The sequence below is a fragment of the Telopea speciosissima genome, chromosome 6, assembly GCF_018873765.1.
Source record: "Telopea speciosissima isolate NSW1024214 ecotype Mountain lineage chromosome 6, Tspe_v1, whole genome shotgun sequence".
Lineage (NCBI taxonomy): Eukaryota > Viridiplantae > Streptophyta > Magnoliopsida > Proteales > Proteaceae > Telopea > Telopea speciosissima.
Genome location: NC_057921.1, coordinates 52386057 through 52402728, shown reverse-complemented (window position 1 = coordinate 52402728; position 16672 = coordinate 52386057). Strand labels below are relative to the sequence as shown.

The 16672-nt window shown below is 38.6% G+C and overlaps 1 protein-coding gene across 1 annotated transcript; it reads left to right on the top strand.

The window, feature by feature from the left end:
* The first annotated feature begins 3650 nt into the window (after positions 1–3650).
* Positions 3651–14797, top strand: LOC122665075 (transcription factor BIM2). Its single transcript, XM_043861135.1, has 11 exons — positions 3651–3901; positions 4029–4106; positions 5235–5624; positions 7354–7447; positions 7611–7738; positions 8149–8260; positions 11068–11137; positions 11233–11328; positions 12910–13361; positions 13685–13814; positions 14464–14797. The coding sequence occupies exons 1-11, from the start codon at positions 3865–3867 to the stop codon at positions 14569–14571; spliced, it is 1695 nt and encodes a 564-aa protein (XP_043717070.1). The 5' UTR covers positions 3651–3864; the 3' UTR covers positions 14572–14797.
* The last annotated feature ends 1875 nt before the right edge of the window (positions 14798–16672 follow it).

Here is a 16672-nt window from a genome sequence, read left to right as displayed (position 1 = left end):
GCCAATCCAAAACAAAGAGAGACTTATCTATTCTCAACAACCCTTGAGGCATCCATCTCCACTTTCACTAAATGCTTGGTTCATTGAATCAAACAAAGGTTCTCTATACGGTCCAAGTATTTATCATGTGAAACTTAATTATGGGAGCTTATTTGTTATATACATCACCCATCTATTCACTTGGGGTATATTTTAGTATTTAGTCTCAACACTTCTCTCTACTATGGTGGTATAAAGCTTTGAAAATATGGAACAGTTCTCCTGAATTGAGGCATGGTGAATTATTACTTCATCGATGTTCATAATTGTGATAGGATAGTTTCCATGGGGAATCGTCAAACCATCGTCATGTGTCAAGGTACAGTCCAAGAAAGGTGTTAGGCACTCCAGTCTGCTCAACTTAAGGCCAACCTTCTTAGGTGATTGATGTTATAATATAAGCATGAATGTATAAACATGAATATGTAGAGAAGACATAATACCATAAAATAAAAGTCTAGATAAAATAGTAAGTTGAATACGCTACAAGAAGGAAAGGGATAGAACACACAAAAGCAAGACCAAAAGACGCAACAAGGGAAAGGAAACCCTAAACGATAGGAGTGTTTAACATGAAGAACAATTATATGTGTAATAGAAACCTAACATGATATGAACATGAACCTTAACTAGATGCAAACCTAGATTAGGAATGATTCAAGCTAACTCTAAGCATGCTAATCAACATGCAAGCATGAACTGGACCTAACCATGGAGCAATGCAATGCATGAAACTCGAAGGAACTTAGCTTAATAGTAACATGAATTGCGATTAACATACTAAACTCGAATATAACTTACTAGGGATGGACAACAACATCCACATCCCTACCTAGAAGAAGAAGCATGCCCTCACTATTTCTGTCGAAGTGATGGCAGTATACTCATAATCAAATAGATATACATAAGTAAAATCAAAAGATTTAAGTTAAGGGGGTACCTGAAGTACAAGACTACTCAAAAACCCTTCTGGAGGTCATGCATAACTTAGATGAGGGTCAACGTCGATGGGCCTTCAATGAAGATCAATAAAACATTATTGCATGGAGCAATGCAATGCATGAAACTAGAAGAAATGTAATTTAACAGTAACATGAATTGTGATTAACATACTAACTAAGGATATAAACAACTTACTAGGCATGGACAACAACAACCACATCCTTACGTAGAAGAAGAAGCATCCTACCGCCGTTTCTATCGAAAGGATGGTGGTATGCACATAATCACATTGCTATACCGTAGTAAAATCAAAGAATAGATGATGACTACTTGAAGTTAAAGACTATTCAAGAACCTTGTTGGAAGCCGTATGTAACTCAAAACAAGAAAACTCTAGTTGGGGAACAACAACTTCAAGATCACTCACAAAAAATTCCCACAGAACACTTTTTCTAGTACTAAAAAGCTAGAGTTAAAGGTCTCTAAAACATGAGGAAAATCCTTTTTTATATAGGTTGAGACTCTCCTTGAGCTTCTCTAGTACAAAGACAAATAAAACTCACTTAAAACCGTTGGATTTTAAGTGAGTTATGACAAATATATCATCAACGGTCACAAATTGTTGAAAAGTCCATTCATAACACAAATTGAGTGTAGATGCGACTTTGACAATGTGAAGCAATTGGAGTATGGACCGTGTGGTAGAGACCATACTATTAATAGAAAACATAGATTTAGGATGCACATCGCCAAATCTATGGGGGATCACCAAGGCACCAAAAGAAACTTCTCCACAATAAGCTTCGAAATAAACTTCTATTGCATGCTTTGAGGGAGTTATTCAAGGTGGAAAAAAAAAAAAAAATTTCACAACCTAGACTCCAGATTGGTAATTGTAACCATGGTTTTAGCTATCTAGTATCGATTGTATCAAACAATTTTTCCCTCAAAGATATTGGTAGTATAAGGTGTTTTGACAATTATGATTTCATTCACCGATTTGATATTGGCCAAGTATCGATATCGATGTCAACCAATGGCAATGCAGATCGGCCATCGGTATCGGTCATTTTTGTTTTTGGTTAGTTTCACTCATTAATAACATGATTAATATAATTAGTATTAAATTTTATTTAGTACCAAAAAAAAAAATAAAAAAAAAAAGAGGAAAAAAAATGTGAGTGGCGGGCAGCACGTGACATTTGCTCCTTACCACACCCATCATGCTCTGATCTGTTTTAAAGTTAAAACTCGGGATCTACACCTCTAATCATCAGTTCTTATTAACTTCACCATCTTTTTTTTTATTTTTTTATTTTTTTATTTTATTTAAATCAATTTGTCAAATGGAAACCAGAGTCAACCCTTTGTTTACCTTGTACCTGACTGACATTACCCAACATGATGAGCTGGAGCTCAAGCTCGTGTAGATTCATATCCACCGTTGATCTGATGTCATCTGATCTCCGATCACTAGGAGTGGACCCCATGCCCTCCTAAATGGGATTGGGCTTCCCTCATCTTGATCGTGGAATAGGGATCTACAGAAATACAAGAAGTGACTGCAAACGTTGAGCTAGTACACGGAGTGACTGTAGAAGGGACCGTCAATCACTAGATTAACGTCGTTATTTGACGGCGTTAAGAGAACGGAGTTTCTGTTTCTGTTGGTGACGGAAAAGAAGTGGGGGAGTAGGGAAGAAGAAATATAAAACGGAAAAGAGACCGTATAAAGATCTCACCAGATTGTCCCTCCGACCCATAGCTCTTCCTTCCACCGCACTTCTCGTTAAGAGCGCAGCCAGAAAAATTTGAGAGAAACACAGACAAAGCAAAAGAGAGAAAGAGAGAGAGACAGGAGAGGAGAGATTCTCACTGAAGGTTTCGACTAGAATTTGAATTTAGTTCATCTTCTCTGGATGATACTCATCAGATCTATTTTAACAGCAATTTAAACGTGAGATTGGATTGTTCTTCGAATACCAGACGCATTTGAGCTGAGTTCGTGTTAACTTCAACATAATTCAGATCGAAGGTAAGCTTGTCTGTTCTGGATCTATCTACTTAGAATTTTTTGTTTTTAAGATTTTCTTGATTGTTAATTTTCTGAGATTTTTTGCACAAATCTTCTTATTCAATGCTTAAATCTATGAAATTTGATTCATTCCTGGATCCTACCGTAATTATGTTGGCAGTTTTCCTGGGAATTCAACCTGTGGAGTTCGGTATACGTCTTTTGAGGTCGACAAGATTTTTCAATAGTGCAGATAGGATATGCAGTAAAAGGAATTCTGTGGAATTGTGCAGTGAGGTGGAAATTCAGAGAAGGAAAACCTCTCCACTTAAGCGTCTCGTTCGCTAAAAGGAGGTGGAAATTTGAGATTTCTGCTTCAGTAGGCTTTGATCCGAGGAGGAGGAATTTAGTTTTTAGTTTTTAGTTTTTTTATTTTTTTTTAACCCCAATAGAACAGGTGAATGTGCCTCCGGTCTCTGGTCGGAGGCATCGCTCTCTGGATTTCAATTCTACGTATGAAAGCGGTGGAGATAATCTCTTTAGAGGATTCAATCTCTGAATCTCGCTATATCCAATTCCGAGACATTTAATTTTTTTTCCCGGTTGTTTTGGAAGATCTGGAATTCTGTAAAGCCGAATTGTTTTCACCAAAGAATATAGCCATTTCTAGAACAAAATTCTGTGGAAGACATCTTTTTGGGTTGAATTACGGTCCAATTATCGGAAATTTAGCACCTGTGACGAGTTGACTTGTGAAGGTGAGTCTGAGAATCTAGTTGTAACAGGAAAAAGGTTTAGAAGAAACAAGAAGAAGAAAATCTGTTACACGAACGACTACAGAAAACTTTATATCATTGATCAACTAGTGGATGGAGCTTCCTCAACCGCACCCCTTTGGAACCGAAGGTATCCATTCCTCTTCTCTATAATGGCAATCCCTAATTCCCCCATTCCAAGGCCTCAGAATTCAGTGAAACAGAAAGAAAAAAAGATATTGAATCTGTTATGATTGGTTGTTTACGTTTTCTTACAGGTAAAAAACCGACACATGATTTCCTTCCACTGTACAGTCATTCTTTCCAGCACCACCAAGATTCAAAGCCTACTTCTGGTATGTTAATCTTAATTATCATTTTAATAATAATAATAATAATAGTTCCCTTTCATCTCTTATTTAAAACGGATATTCGTTATTCTTTATCGCAAAAGTTATGTTTAACACAGTTAATTTTGCCACATGTCAAATTTTATTCTCAAATCCAATCTTTCATCTTCCCATTTGATATCTTACTCTTCCGTAAATCAGTAAATGCCATGCACCCTCTTCACTGTTATCCTGTGCACCATCTTTGGCCTCCCATGAAATAAAATAAATCTAATCCTTTTTTTTCATTTGGCTGAAGGGCATTTTGTTCTGATATCACTTAATGACGTCTAATTCAAAAGAGCTTAAGGGTAAACAGACTCTTCTAAGGTCATAAGTCAAACTACGACAATATGGGACTAAACTCCCTTCATTATCCACTAGAGTTTTAAAATTGAGAATCGGTGACACAAAACGGTCACTATCGATTCTGATTAGAATCGGACCTAAATCGGTTTGAAGAACCCTAGAATCGGTATATCTTAGAAATATTCCAATGATTCTGAAGGTTCTTTTTTCCCAGAACATATCAAACTGCTTAAAATTCTGGATTGGTATCAACCGATTCCGGTATGAATCATAGAGTTTTTGAAACCCTGGTGTCCACCGTTTTTAGATGTGTTCCTTCGGGGTCCAAATTGACTGGAGAAAAGTTGCTTTCTTGTGTAAGGAGTGACCCCCCGCTTTATCGGGATTAACTTGATTCAGTGGTTCCTATCTGACGCTCACATCACTTGACCCAGGGTAGACGTAAACAGGACGAAGGTCCTCAATTATAATGAGACGAAACCCTGACTCAGGCATACAGTACAAGAATCCACGGCCGGGGTTGTCGCTAGGAGATTGGTCCATTCACTTCCAGTCCACCAGAGAAAAATGTACGGCAGTGTGGCCTATGCTACTTTCCAAACCTCCACCATCTCGTGTGAAGTTCAGGCAAATATGAGAAGCCCAGAATCCAATGTCTGCATTCTCTGCCCAGTTTCAGAATGCGTCCTAACAACATTAGAGAAAGGATGAATTGCCCATTTTTTCCGCAAGAAGTTGCAGAATTAGAGAGGGAGATCTCTAAAATTCTGGGTTTTTCTTTTTCAGGGATTTACCTTAAAACACATGATTTTCTGCAACCACTGGAGAGGGCAGGGAAGAACGAGGCAGGCAAGGGTGAAAACTCAGTGGAGAATGTGAAAACATCAACAGTAGTTGAAAAGCTGCCTTCTTCATCAACTGCGTCGGTGGAGAATGTACTCCCCGGAGGAATTGGCACTTACAGTATAAGTCACGTTTCCAATTTCACTCAACGGGTTGTGAAGCCTGAGAGGAGTGTATGTAGTACAGAGAGAAACGGGGAAGGTAGCAAAACGAACTCTGACGGTAGCTTTTACAGCAACGGAGGAGCATTTACGTTGTGGGGAGAGTCTGTGGTGAAGGAAAACGGAACGACGACAGTGAAGGATACTGCCGGAGAAAAACACGTCATAAAAGGTACGTACGTACGTTCTATTGCGTCGCATTTACAACTCTGTTCCCTTTCCTTTCTCCTCTTTGGTCATTTTATGTTTTCTTTTGATATTTTGATAAGAAGAATAACAAGGTTTAGTTTAGTTGATCGAACCGTCGGAGGCTGCATAAAATCACAAGATTCCATATCATGAATCCTGTAGATGCCCATCTATGATGTTTAACATCTGTGTGATGTAAGCATTGAAGGGAACCACAGACCATGTCTAGCACTCTAGCTTGCTTGTTGCATACGTCAATGTAGTTAGAACTGTTTTGGATAGCGGGATCCACAAATGGTGTGACCCACGATTTGATCTAAAGTTGCAGCCATTGTGAACTATTTGTGATTCTTAATTTATTTCTCTATTATTTGAGAGTTGGGGTCTCTCACCGAGTCCTGATCCTCTACTTCCACCTGCCTGGTATTATTGTGTGCCCCACACATACAATGCAGAAAATACGTGTTTGAGCAAGGGATAAGTCCTTTGCCGCTTGCATCATTATTATGTTTCTTGCCTCTCTTTCTTTTACTTATTGGGAGTGTTAATGGTGAGGGTTAACCGAATATAGTTTTACAATTTCATATAAGGGTATGGCTACCGTTGGGTGAAATATTAATATTGATCTAATTCAATTATTAAAGTTCATATTTTACCTTCTTAAACAACCTTATTCACGGTGAAGTTTTATGGTTCACTTGTTATGACATGTTGATACATTAGTGGGTCCATGTGATGGACAGACATTGTACTTATTTCACTACTAAAATTTCAACCCAAAATGAGTAAAAAGAGAGGCTTGAAATTTAACTCAACATTTCTAATAGAATTGTTTCAATGATAATCTATGTGTATTTAAAATATGTAATATTTTTTTAATTGATGACGGTTAATGTAATGTTATGTACATATGACATAACATTAATTAACTTTTATAATGAATATTGGTTATATTCCTAAAAGTTCTTTAATTGACTACGTCTTTAGGGAGGGTCTATTAATACCTTTTCTATCTATCTCTTTCCTTGCCAGAAATGAATGACTAATTTCAACTAAATCGTGCGCTCTATGCCTGATCGATAGATTTGTATCGATCAATATCAATTCTTGATCAATCCGTATCAATGGATCGGTACAGATTATAGAACAAAGGTAAACATATCTAAAAATTAAATATAGGATTAAATCTATCCAATTCAAACCGATATAGATCCCGACCTAAATTGGATTATTATATCAATACCGATTACTAAAACCTTGGTTGAAAGCCTTAAGTTTTCTACCCAAAAAAAAAAAAAAAAACCGTTGGAACCCTCAAGTTTTGTTACCACCCACCCGAGTGTCCGTGGTGGGCCATATCAGCAGTCACGAGAATCCCATTGTCCAACACGTGATACACATCCCCCAATTGAAGGGGCATTTAACAGATGCTGTGGACCAGTCCCGTGTGGTAGGACTCTCAATATATGCGGCTGGGCCATGCGATTCGTGACTTATACGAGTTCCCACTCTCCCTGGCTGTGGTTGTTCCGATTCGAGGCGTAACTTATTGGGCCTCACATTAGCCGCGCACATTAGAGTGGACCACTATCCGTACCAGAAATTTAATTTTTTTTGAGAGGGTAGAAGTACCTGAAATTTAACTAGGAACGCAAACCATCTGACCTGGACTCCAGCTGACCTAGGGTGTCAGTGTCCTTTTGTCTTTGCAGAACCGGGGGAGAAGTTGGGCCCTTGGTTGTCGGAGCGGGCTTCGCAGTCCTCTTTCATCCATCACAACAGCTTAAGCTCTCAGTCATCTTCCAAGTTGGTGACATTCTTTCCCTCCTGTATTCTTTACATCCTTGTTCCTCCCCCTTCCCCCACCCTCCAAACTTTCCCTTTCTTTTGTTTTGAAATTGAAATTGATGAATTGTTGCTTTCCCCTTTTTCTTTTTAACGGTGTCGGGCTCTGAAAACTTTCTTGCAGGTCTGCGGGGCAGAAGAATCAGAGCTTCATGGAGATGATGATGATGAAATCTGCCAGGGTACCTCACGAAGAGGAAGAAGAAGACGATGAGGAGTTCATTGTCAAGAAAGACGGTCCCTCCCAAAAAGGTACATGCGCATCGCTGGTCCAATTTTTGGCTTAGCCCTTTACTCTTGGGTGCCCTCTGAGTCGGAGCTTCCCTGCTATTTTTACTATTATACCATGTTGACTTGAGTTGCAGGACGGTGTCTGGGCGCATGATGATGAAAACGAAATGGAAAAAAATTGTTTTTTTTTTTTCTTATTTATTCTCTAATTTGTCGAGCTGGGTTCTTCAATTTTCATTCCCAACCCACTCTGGGGCTTGGGATTGGGGTTGGGGGTGGTGGCCACTACAATTTTCTCTCTCAATCTTATTATGGATAAGGAGCTGTGATTTCTCCTGAAAATGAGTGCATATTGGGACCAATCCAGTTCTTTGTTAGGATCGTTTATAGTCGCAGGTTTCTTCTCCCTCATTTTAAAACTACTGTTGCAGGGAATTCGACTATAAAAATTGACGGAAAGAGCACCACCGATCAAAAACCTGTCACACCACGATCAAAGCATTCTGCAACAGAGCAGCGTAGGAGGAGCAAGATTAACGACAGGCAAGTAGAGCCAACCTTCCGTTCACGGTTCTTTTCTTCTTTTTTTTTTTTTGCTTTTTTGTTGGCCACTATATCAGTATAGTAATTCAATAAAGTATTGGACCCAAATAATGCATGAAAACTATGATGTTATTTTTGTTCCTGACTTCACATTCTGGTTCTTTGTTTAAAAAATATTTCCTTTTCCCTCGTCTTATACATTTATGTCATCTTCTTCATAGCTGTTAACTTTTGAATCTGTTATAAATTGTTGTCTATTTTGAAATTTGCTTTAACTATTCTCTTCTAGTTGAGTTGATGAAAGGGCATTTCCTTGTTCTTCTATTTTTGTTAGCCTGTTTGGAAACATTTCCTTGTTCTTCTGTCTTTTAAGTCATTTTCGAATTAGAGTCGGTCCTTATTGCTTGCTTCAGTTTCTTTAGGGCTTGAATGCCTTTTGCACGGTGGGACTGTTTAAATGTTTCAAAATATGCACAATGGTTACTCTTTATTGTTATACCATCTATCTTCAAACAACCTTATGTATTTCTGGTCTTTTCTAATTCACATTTGATAATTTGATCTAGCACCTAGGACAATTGTTTCTAGAATCTTGCCATTCATCCCTAGTACTAGGACCATTGCTGTTCCTAAGTCACGTGAGTTGCTACTAAGAAGTCAGTTTTATTAGAGTGATGCTCACTTTGTGAGAGTACAAGTTCCAATTCTGATGCACTTTGTGCTGTTGCTGCCCATTAGAATTTCCTCCTTTAATTTGGAATCCAGTTGACGTGGGAACACCTAAAGCTTCAAATAATAATATCTCTTATTTGGAGGCTCAATATTTAATTCAAGAGACGTTAGTATGTCTGGCATTGCATTTCAGTTTTTCTTATGAATTTTGAAATTTTATATGGGTTATTTTCATCACTATTCTTTGGGACTGTTTTAGAAGGTATCTTATCAATTTGGTCTGGTTTCAGTACTGTTTGAAAGTGTATTCAGTTATCATTTCAACTCTTGCAATTCCGTGCTATATTTTCTATTTAAGAATAGGGCATTTTACATTAATTTTTTTTAAGAAGGTAATTTTGTTGGGAATATTATTTAAAGACTATTTATGATGTTTTATTTGGTTGGAAAAGTAGGTTAGGCTGTCAGAGAAAGTGCTAAATTGTTATTAGAGTTATACAAAGGAGTTTTTACAGTCAAAGTCCAAGTAAAAGTTTCTATGGAGTTTCCAGAGTTTGACTTGGAATTTGAAAAGGCAGCCTAGTTATGGCCTATATTATGAATGTATATGGTAATTTCAAGTTCAGTTTTTGGTTGTCTTATTTACGGGTTAGAGGATGGTTCTTTTCAGCTATCAAACCAATAGAATTGTTCATGATGAATAGTTTATCTCCTCTTTCTTCATCAAATTGTGTCAATTGTAATTGCACACTAGATGGGCGTTTTACAAGCAATCTACCAAATTGTCCTGCATCACTGTGCTACAGCTGATTGTTCATCTCTACCCAATATTTCTATGGCTCCATGCCCCCCAACCCCCTCCCCCCAAAAAAGTCTCCATGAATATGTGGACCCCACTAATCTTGGATGCATGCCATTCATCTTCAATTTACCGACTTTCTGGAGGTAGTGAAAATCTTCTATTATCAGTTGTGAGACTGGAAGAAGACAAGGGAGTCAGCGTACCAGCATATGATCCATAAAGAAAAATAAAGATGCAGAAATAATGAAGAGAAGAAAGGAGATAAGATTACCAGCATGACACCAGTAGGCCTTATAGGTACCGTACTTTGAAATACCAGGCCTGGTCCTTTCATGATTTTCTGTAATATTTAATAGAATCCTAACTGACAGGCCCTGCTTTTTTTAAATAGGTAAGTGAAACCTCTGTATGGAACAGTGGCCAACTTAAATGAGTAAGTGTTGCCTCTTAAAAATATGACTATTGTAAAAGTTGCAGGGATAGGGCTTTGGCTAAGGCGAACTTTTTTACATAAAAATAAGATAAACTTATATATAAGGATATCAATAAACCTGATGCGTAAAATTAAAACTAGCATAGAGTAACATAAAAATAAGACCAACAGAAATACCTATATGACCCTGCTTTATCTTAGCTATACCCATTATTGTAGCCCATTGTACTCAATGATGGCTACATATGGTCCTATTGTGACTCAATGTCGTAATCCCGTCAATCTCCATTAGGTCTCGTCTTTGAAGGTCAAAACTTGCCTGTTTTACTTAATTTTGGAGTTGGGCGGGGTCTGTTTGTCACCGGGTTTAACATTCTCTAGATCAGGGTCAGACCCAGGAATTCTCTCTTGGGGGGGGGGGGGCACAAAATGTAATTTGTGTTTTGACATACATCTGGTGATCACTTGTGATTTATTAAAGTTATGGGTGAAATATTAGTTATCTACAATACATATTGGGTTATGTATTTTGAAGTTCTTGTCAGATTGGATTCTGTTTGTGAGAAGTCTATGCATAGGCCCAATACTACTGGAAATGGTGACATTGAAGTACAATAGCTGTCTAACATAAGAGAATTGTATGAAACTATTGATTATTGTATTCTTGGACAAGTCACAAAGTGTTAGAAATGTAACCCTTCTTTATGATCTGCAATAAGAATTCTTATTATCTGCAATTCCAAAATCCTAATAGAAACTATATTAAAGCCCAGTTGTTTGAATATTTAGTTGCATATTATATGCTTCTTACGAACTCCTGCCCTCAGAACTTTTTTTCCTCCCCCTGGGAGGGCTGTTTTTTGTCAGTCAGCATGCTGAAAATTTTCATCTGTGTTACAGATTTCAGATATTGAGAGAACTTATACCCAATAGTGATCAAAAGAGAGATAAGGCATCTTTCTTATTAGAGGTATATCATGTAATCCAATGGATATGTTTCAGTAGGCCAAACAAATGACTGCTTCAGTTCAAATTGGTTGATAAATTATCTGCATTTGTTTGCAGGTCATTGAGCACATTCAGCTTTTACAGGAGAAGGTACACAAATACGAACAATTGTATCCAGGATGGAATCCTGGGCCTACAAAATTGACGCCATGGGTAAAATGTTGATACCTTGCTCTGTGTATCATCCAGTTGTTTATGAAATTGCCCAGTTGTTCAGATATCACACCCCTTCAACAGGATCTCAAGAAACCTTAAAACCAGAAATTAGGTTGTGTAACAAAGTCAAAGTCAATATTTATGAATGGGGCTCAAATTCTGGTCAAAGGTAATAGGCTGTTAGGATTATGGAACCCCAAAGTACTGCAATGAACCAATGATTGGATTGAGGTCAGAATTCAAAACAATGGATCTGAACTTTAAAACCCAGAATTTAGGAGATTTTATACTACAGCAGATCAGATGTTCTGATCTGCTTCAAACCCAGGTCAACGGACCCTCTTGGGCTCCCTTCAATACCCCAAAAGGTGGAGGGGATCTAATGGACAGATCTCTCTTAAAGGCAGATATTGATTCTGCCAAAATAGGCCCTAAAACAGGGTTGTTACCAGGTACATGATAAAGGGCATCTGCTGTAAGTTAATCTTCAATAATAGAATACTTAAACAGCAACTTGAATAGACAATATTCCCACCCAATCTCAGATTCAATCAGAATCCAGCAAGCTTTATAAATAACAGATGAAACAACACTTGAGAAGGAAAACAGAGCATAGGAAAAGGGGGGGGGGGATGTGGCCTTTGATTTCCCACCAACATGCCTAGATCAGAATCTCTCTAATCACAAAGTTTCTCACTCCTCACTGTCTCTCACAGCAGCATACTATCTCAACAGCAAAGGCATAGCCATGAACTTTATTCAATAAACATCCTGGCCAAAAATCCTTACATTCAATCTATTTAAGATAAAGGGACTACTGTCTAAATGACACCTCTATAGGTGTATTTAGAAATTGACACCTTTTAATTCTCCTTTGTCTTATTCCCAAAAGTTCTTTATGATAGGAGTACAAAAGGATTTTCAAAAATTATTTGGAAGTGACGTATCATTATGTCATTATCATGCACATTTTTCGAGTACACATGTAAAATGATAGTAATCACAGAATTTACCCTCATTGGAAAAAGTTGTGTTATACTAGAAGGGAAAAAAAATATAAGCTTTACAAATTATTTGACACCTGAGGGGTGCCATTAAGAAAACCCCTAAAATAAAAGACTCCCTTGCAGTACATGACTTGTCTACCCAAACTTACATAGCAATTAGGAAACTTAAACAAAATGGACACTTAAAGAGTAAACCTTCTATGCTTTGTAAGAATTAAAAAAACTTAAAAAGAAATTGAACTTAAATAAAATAAGAGATAACTAGCTCAAGGCCCACGAGATGGCCTGGTAGAATAGGCCCACTACTGGGCTGAACTTGGCCCATGCTGACAAAAGGGAGAAAAGGCTCCCCTTTTAAAAACTGTGGCCACTAAAGTGGTGGCCTGTTTGCCTTTCTTCCTATGGGACCATGTGAGAAACTCCCCACAGCATCAAGCATATTTTTAGCTTTTATAGTAACTAAAATGTGAAATGGAATTGAGCATGTTATGCCATTTCACTATGATATATGATTTTTTAGAAAGATGCCCTAAATGTATTTTAGTAATGATCAATCCTTACCTTGAAACAGAGAAATAGCCATGGTCCTGGAGAAAGTATGATAGATCATTCACGAGCCATGAAGAATGGTCCTGGTCCGGGTTTAATGTTTGCTGGAAAATTTGATGATCATAATGTCGCGATTACCCCCATCATGCTTCCAAATGCACAGAATGTTGTTGAATCTGAGCTCAGCACTGTTGCTGCCTACAGACCAATGGATCATCACCCTGGCCTGGCAAATAAGCCGGTACCCTTGCCTATTCCTATGCAGCCAAACACATTCACTTCTGTTGGACAAAGCGGTGGGCTTGCCCAACTGCCATTGAGGCCCATGCCAGATGCAGAAGACATGTCAACTCAGCCCCAATCCCGGTTGTGGCAAAATAAACCATGTACAACCACAAGTAATACACCAAATGAGCAGGAGGATCTGACAGTTGAAGGGGGAACAATTAGCATCTCAAGTGTGTACTCTCAAGGGTAAGTGTCCATAAGGAGTCATTTTTACTTCTGCTTCTTTTGCACTTCCTCATTTTTTTGGAGTTGGTGTACTTGCAATGTCTAATTGTTTAGTGTTTGCATTTTCTTGGTATTAAGAGGATTTTTGTCTGGCTTTGACTGACCTTTCCCTTTCAAAGGGATTGAATAAAGTGTCCTAAATGCCTCTAGATTTTAAAGCCTTGCACCAAGATCCCCACAGCATGAGTCAATGATGAATGTGTACCATTCATCATTAAGAGTTTCTATTTTGCTTTGATGTTAAATGCATGTTGCTGAGCAAAATTTGTTTTTGTGGGGGACAGGTTGTTGAATTCTTTAACACAAGCACTTCAGAGCGCAGGTGTGGATTTGTCACAAGCTAGCATCTCAGTGCAGATTGATCTTGGGAAGCGTGCAATTAATAGATTGGCCAATATGACATCCAGTGCTAAGGTATTTACTTAGGTGCTTTGATGGCTAATCCCAGTTTCCTTCTTTTCTTTCGTAGTTATTTGTTGTTTTTCCCTTCACACCCAAGTTCCTGGAATCAGGTTTTTCATATTTTCTAAATTGTTTACTTTAGTTTTGTCGAAGGGAAGGCTGAAGGGTCAATTTGGGTGTTGGCCTAAGTGAAGGAGTAATTGCATCAACTGCATAAATATTATAGATTTCTTACTTGGAGATCACTTGATAGGGTATGCGGTTGTAGTATTCCATTCCTCAGATGTAACCATATAGTATTCAAGTATTCTTATGTTATTCAGGCATGAGAAGATCGATTCTCCCATGATTTCAGCAACTTAGGTTTTTCCTTTATTGTTATTATCATTGTTATGCCTATGCCTTTCCAGTAGTGTGGTTAACCTGGGTACGTGGCAATATCCCCAGGATTATTTTACTTTTCCTTCTAACCAGTCAGGAGTATTCTTTTTCTAGGACTGAATTAAGGTCCGTCTCTGGATGGAGGTACCTTGTAGAGGATTTGCATTTGGTGCAACTGCTTCTTTTAGGATTCCTTAAATGAGTTCTGAAAATTGCCATGAAGGAAGGAGTGGAGGGTCCCTTTAATAATCGGACTAATTTTTCTTGAATCTTGTCTCAGGATCACGAAGAGCCGTCTGGCAATCGAGCAATTGCACATTCTAGGGTTGCAAGCAGCGGTGAGGACTCGGATCGAGTTCATAAGAGGTTAAAGAGGGAAAGAAGCTAGTAGGAATGTATACATTGCTCTTGGCATATTTTTCTCCTTTATTTGTTTTCCCTTTTTCTTTTATTTTCTTTTCTTTCTTTTTACCCTCCCCCCTTCACTTATTTCCCATCATCACCTCAGGGTTTGTGTTCTCCTGGTCCACAATACTCAGTGGAGATCAATTGTATATACTCTGCTTTTCCGGTTTGTTGGGACACATTCTCCTTGCAAACTGGTACATAATTCATTTATGGGGAAAAAGAACTCTACTTGGTCATGTGATTCCTGTGCCTAGACACCAGAGCGCCTGAAATTACCACCCGTTCTCTCGTGAAATAAAAAAATCCATCTATGTTGATGCCCCCTGTGTGTACTCTCATTGGCTCCCTATTGGTGCAGGGGCTGCACAATCCAAGCAGTATATTCTCTTGCCCTTCATTTATTTGTAATTTTCTTCCTTAAAAGAGGCTTCCATAAAGATTTTGAGAAGCTGCTTTGCTTTCAAGTTTTCCATACAGTTAGATGGAATGTAAGGACTAATTCTTTAACAAAGCGTATCGTCTCTTATTCCCCTCTCCCACTCCCCCCAACCCAACCTACCAGAAAAAGAGAGGGACTGTGTGCGATAAACTAGCAGGCTGTGCCAATAGGGTGCGGGATGGGAATCATATGGGAGGGTAAGAGGGGAGGGGGTGGGGGGGAGATGGATTCAGTGGGCGTTAATTTACGGAACACAAGTGGTTTGCCCAGTCTTTTCTCAAGACAAAAAAAAGAGCTGTGTTTGGCTTTCTTTCGTGCTGCAGAATGCATGTTTTTGGAAAGGGTATTGGTATAAGATCCGCGGAATTGCCTTATTCGTATTGGTATTGACGGTCTCCAATCCAAGAACCATCCCATACCGATGGTATGATACTGACCAAGGGTAGAAAGGTAAAATACTTTGCATTTTTAATTAAAACTATCGATACTGAGCTATCCAGATTGGTATTGATTTCTTAAACCCTGGTAGAATGTCCCAAACTTTTACCCAAAAAACAAAAAAGAAGGTAGAGTGTCCCAAACGTCCAAAGCGAAAGTGACCACATTTTATGGCTAAGAACTTGTTTTGTGTGGGGGGGGGCACCATGGGAGTAGGACAATCATTTCACCCCCAACTCCACCTATCGAGAATTTTTCTCTTAATATTATGGAGAAAGGTGTCATACACGGTCGTGTAAATCGTGTATGTGAGAAGGTGGGAGTTTCAAAGCATTAATTAATGGGTAAGAATTTATGATTTTTCCACCTGTTTGGGGGGGGGGGGGGGGGGGCAACTTGGCATCATGGGAGTAGGACAATCATTTCACCCCCAACTCCACCTATCGAGAATTTTTCTCTTAATATTATGGAGAAAGGTTTCATACACGGTCGTGTAAATCGTGTATGTGAGAAGGTGGGAGTTTCAAGGCATTAATTAATGGATAAGGATTTATGATTTTTCCACCTCTTTGTGAGAGACCCTCTCACATACACGGTTTACATAGCCGTGTATGAACATTTTCCCCTAATATTATTAGGGGGTAAAGTACACGTACCCCCTATAATGCACCCAATATTCCTCGTACCCCCCTAAGCGATTCAATATTCCACGTACCACCCCTCAATATTCCATGTACCACTCCTGCTTTACCCCCCTAATGCCACTTAAGTCTTCACCAAGTGTTAAATGCTAAAAAATGACCAAACTACCCTTTCTTTTATCTTTTCTAAAATTTTAAAAGACTTAATTGCCCTGACCTATTTGTTAAAATTTAAAAATACCAAACTGCCCTCATCTTCCCCAAATCGTTATTTTCTTTTACATACCCAATACCACTACTACCACCACCACCACCCACAATTAACACCATCACCACCGTGAACGGGTTGGAAGGAGAGTGGGAGATAATAGGGGAGCAGATCTCTGCCCGCCTATCTTCTATACTCTACCCTTTTCCAACTCGACCTCCACCATGCCCTTCCGCCCCTTTCTTCTCCGACAGTTCTGTATCATTTACATTGGGGTGTGAGCAGATTCCTGGAGCACATTCATCCACCCTTGAACCAACTCTGCAAGACCAGCCAAAGGGTTCAGCTCAAACAT

What these genes read in the sequence shown, in the direction of transcription:
- LOC122665075 (XM_043861135.1), top strand. Translation starts at nt 3,865, where the DNA reads ATGGAGCTTCCTCAACCGCACCCCTTTGGAACCGAAG. An exon ending in AGACGGTCCCTCCCAAAAAG is followed by an intron (nt 7,739 to 8,148) that starts GTACATGCGCAT and finishes CTACTGTTGCAG; the next exon opens with GGAATTCGACTATAAAAATT. An exon ending in ATATGACATCCAGTGCTAAG is followed by an intron (nt 13,815 to 14,463) that starts GTATTTACTTAG and finishes ATCTTGTCTCAG; the next exon opens with GATCACGAAGAGCCGTCTGG.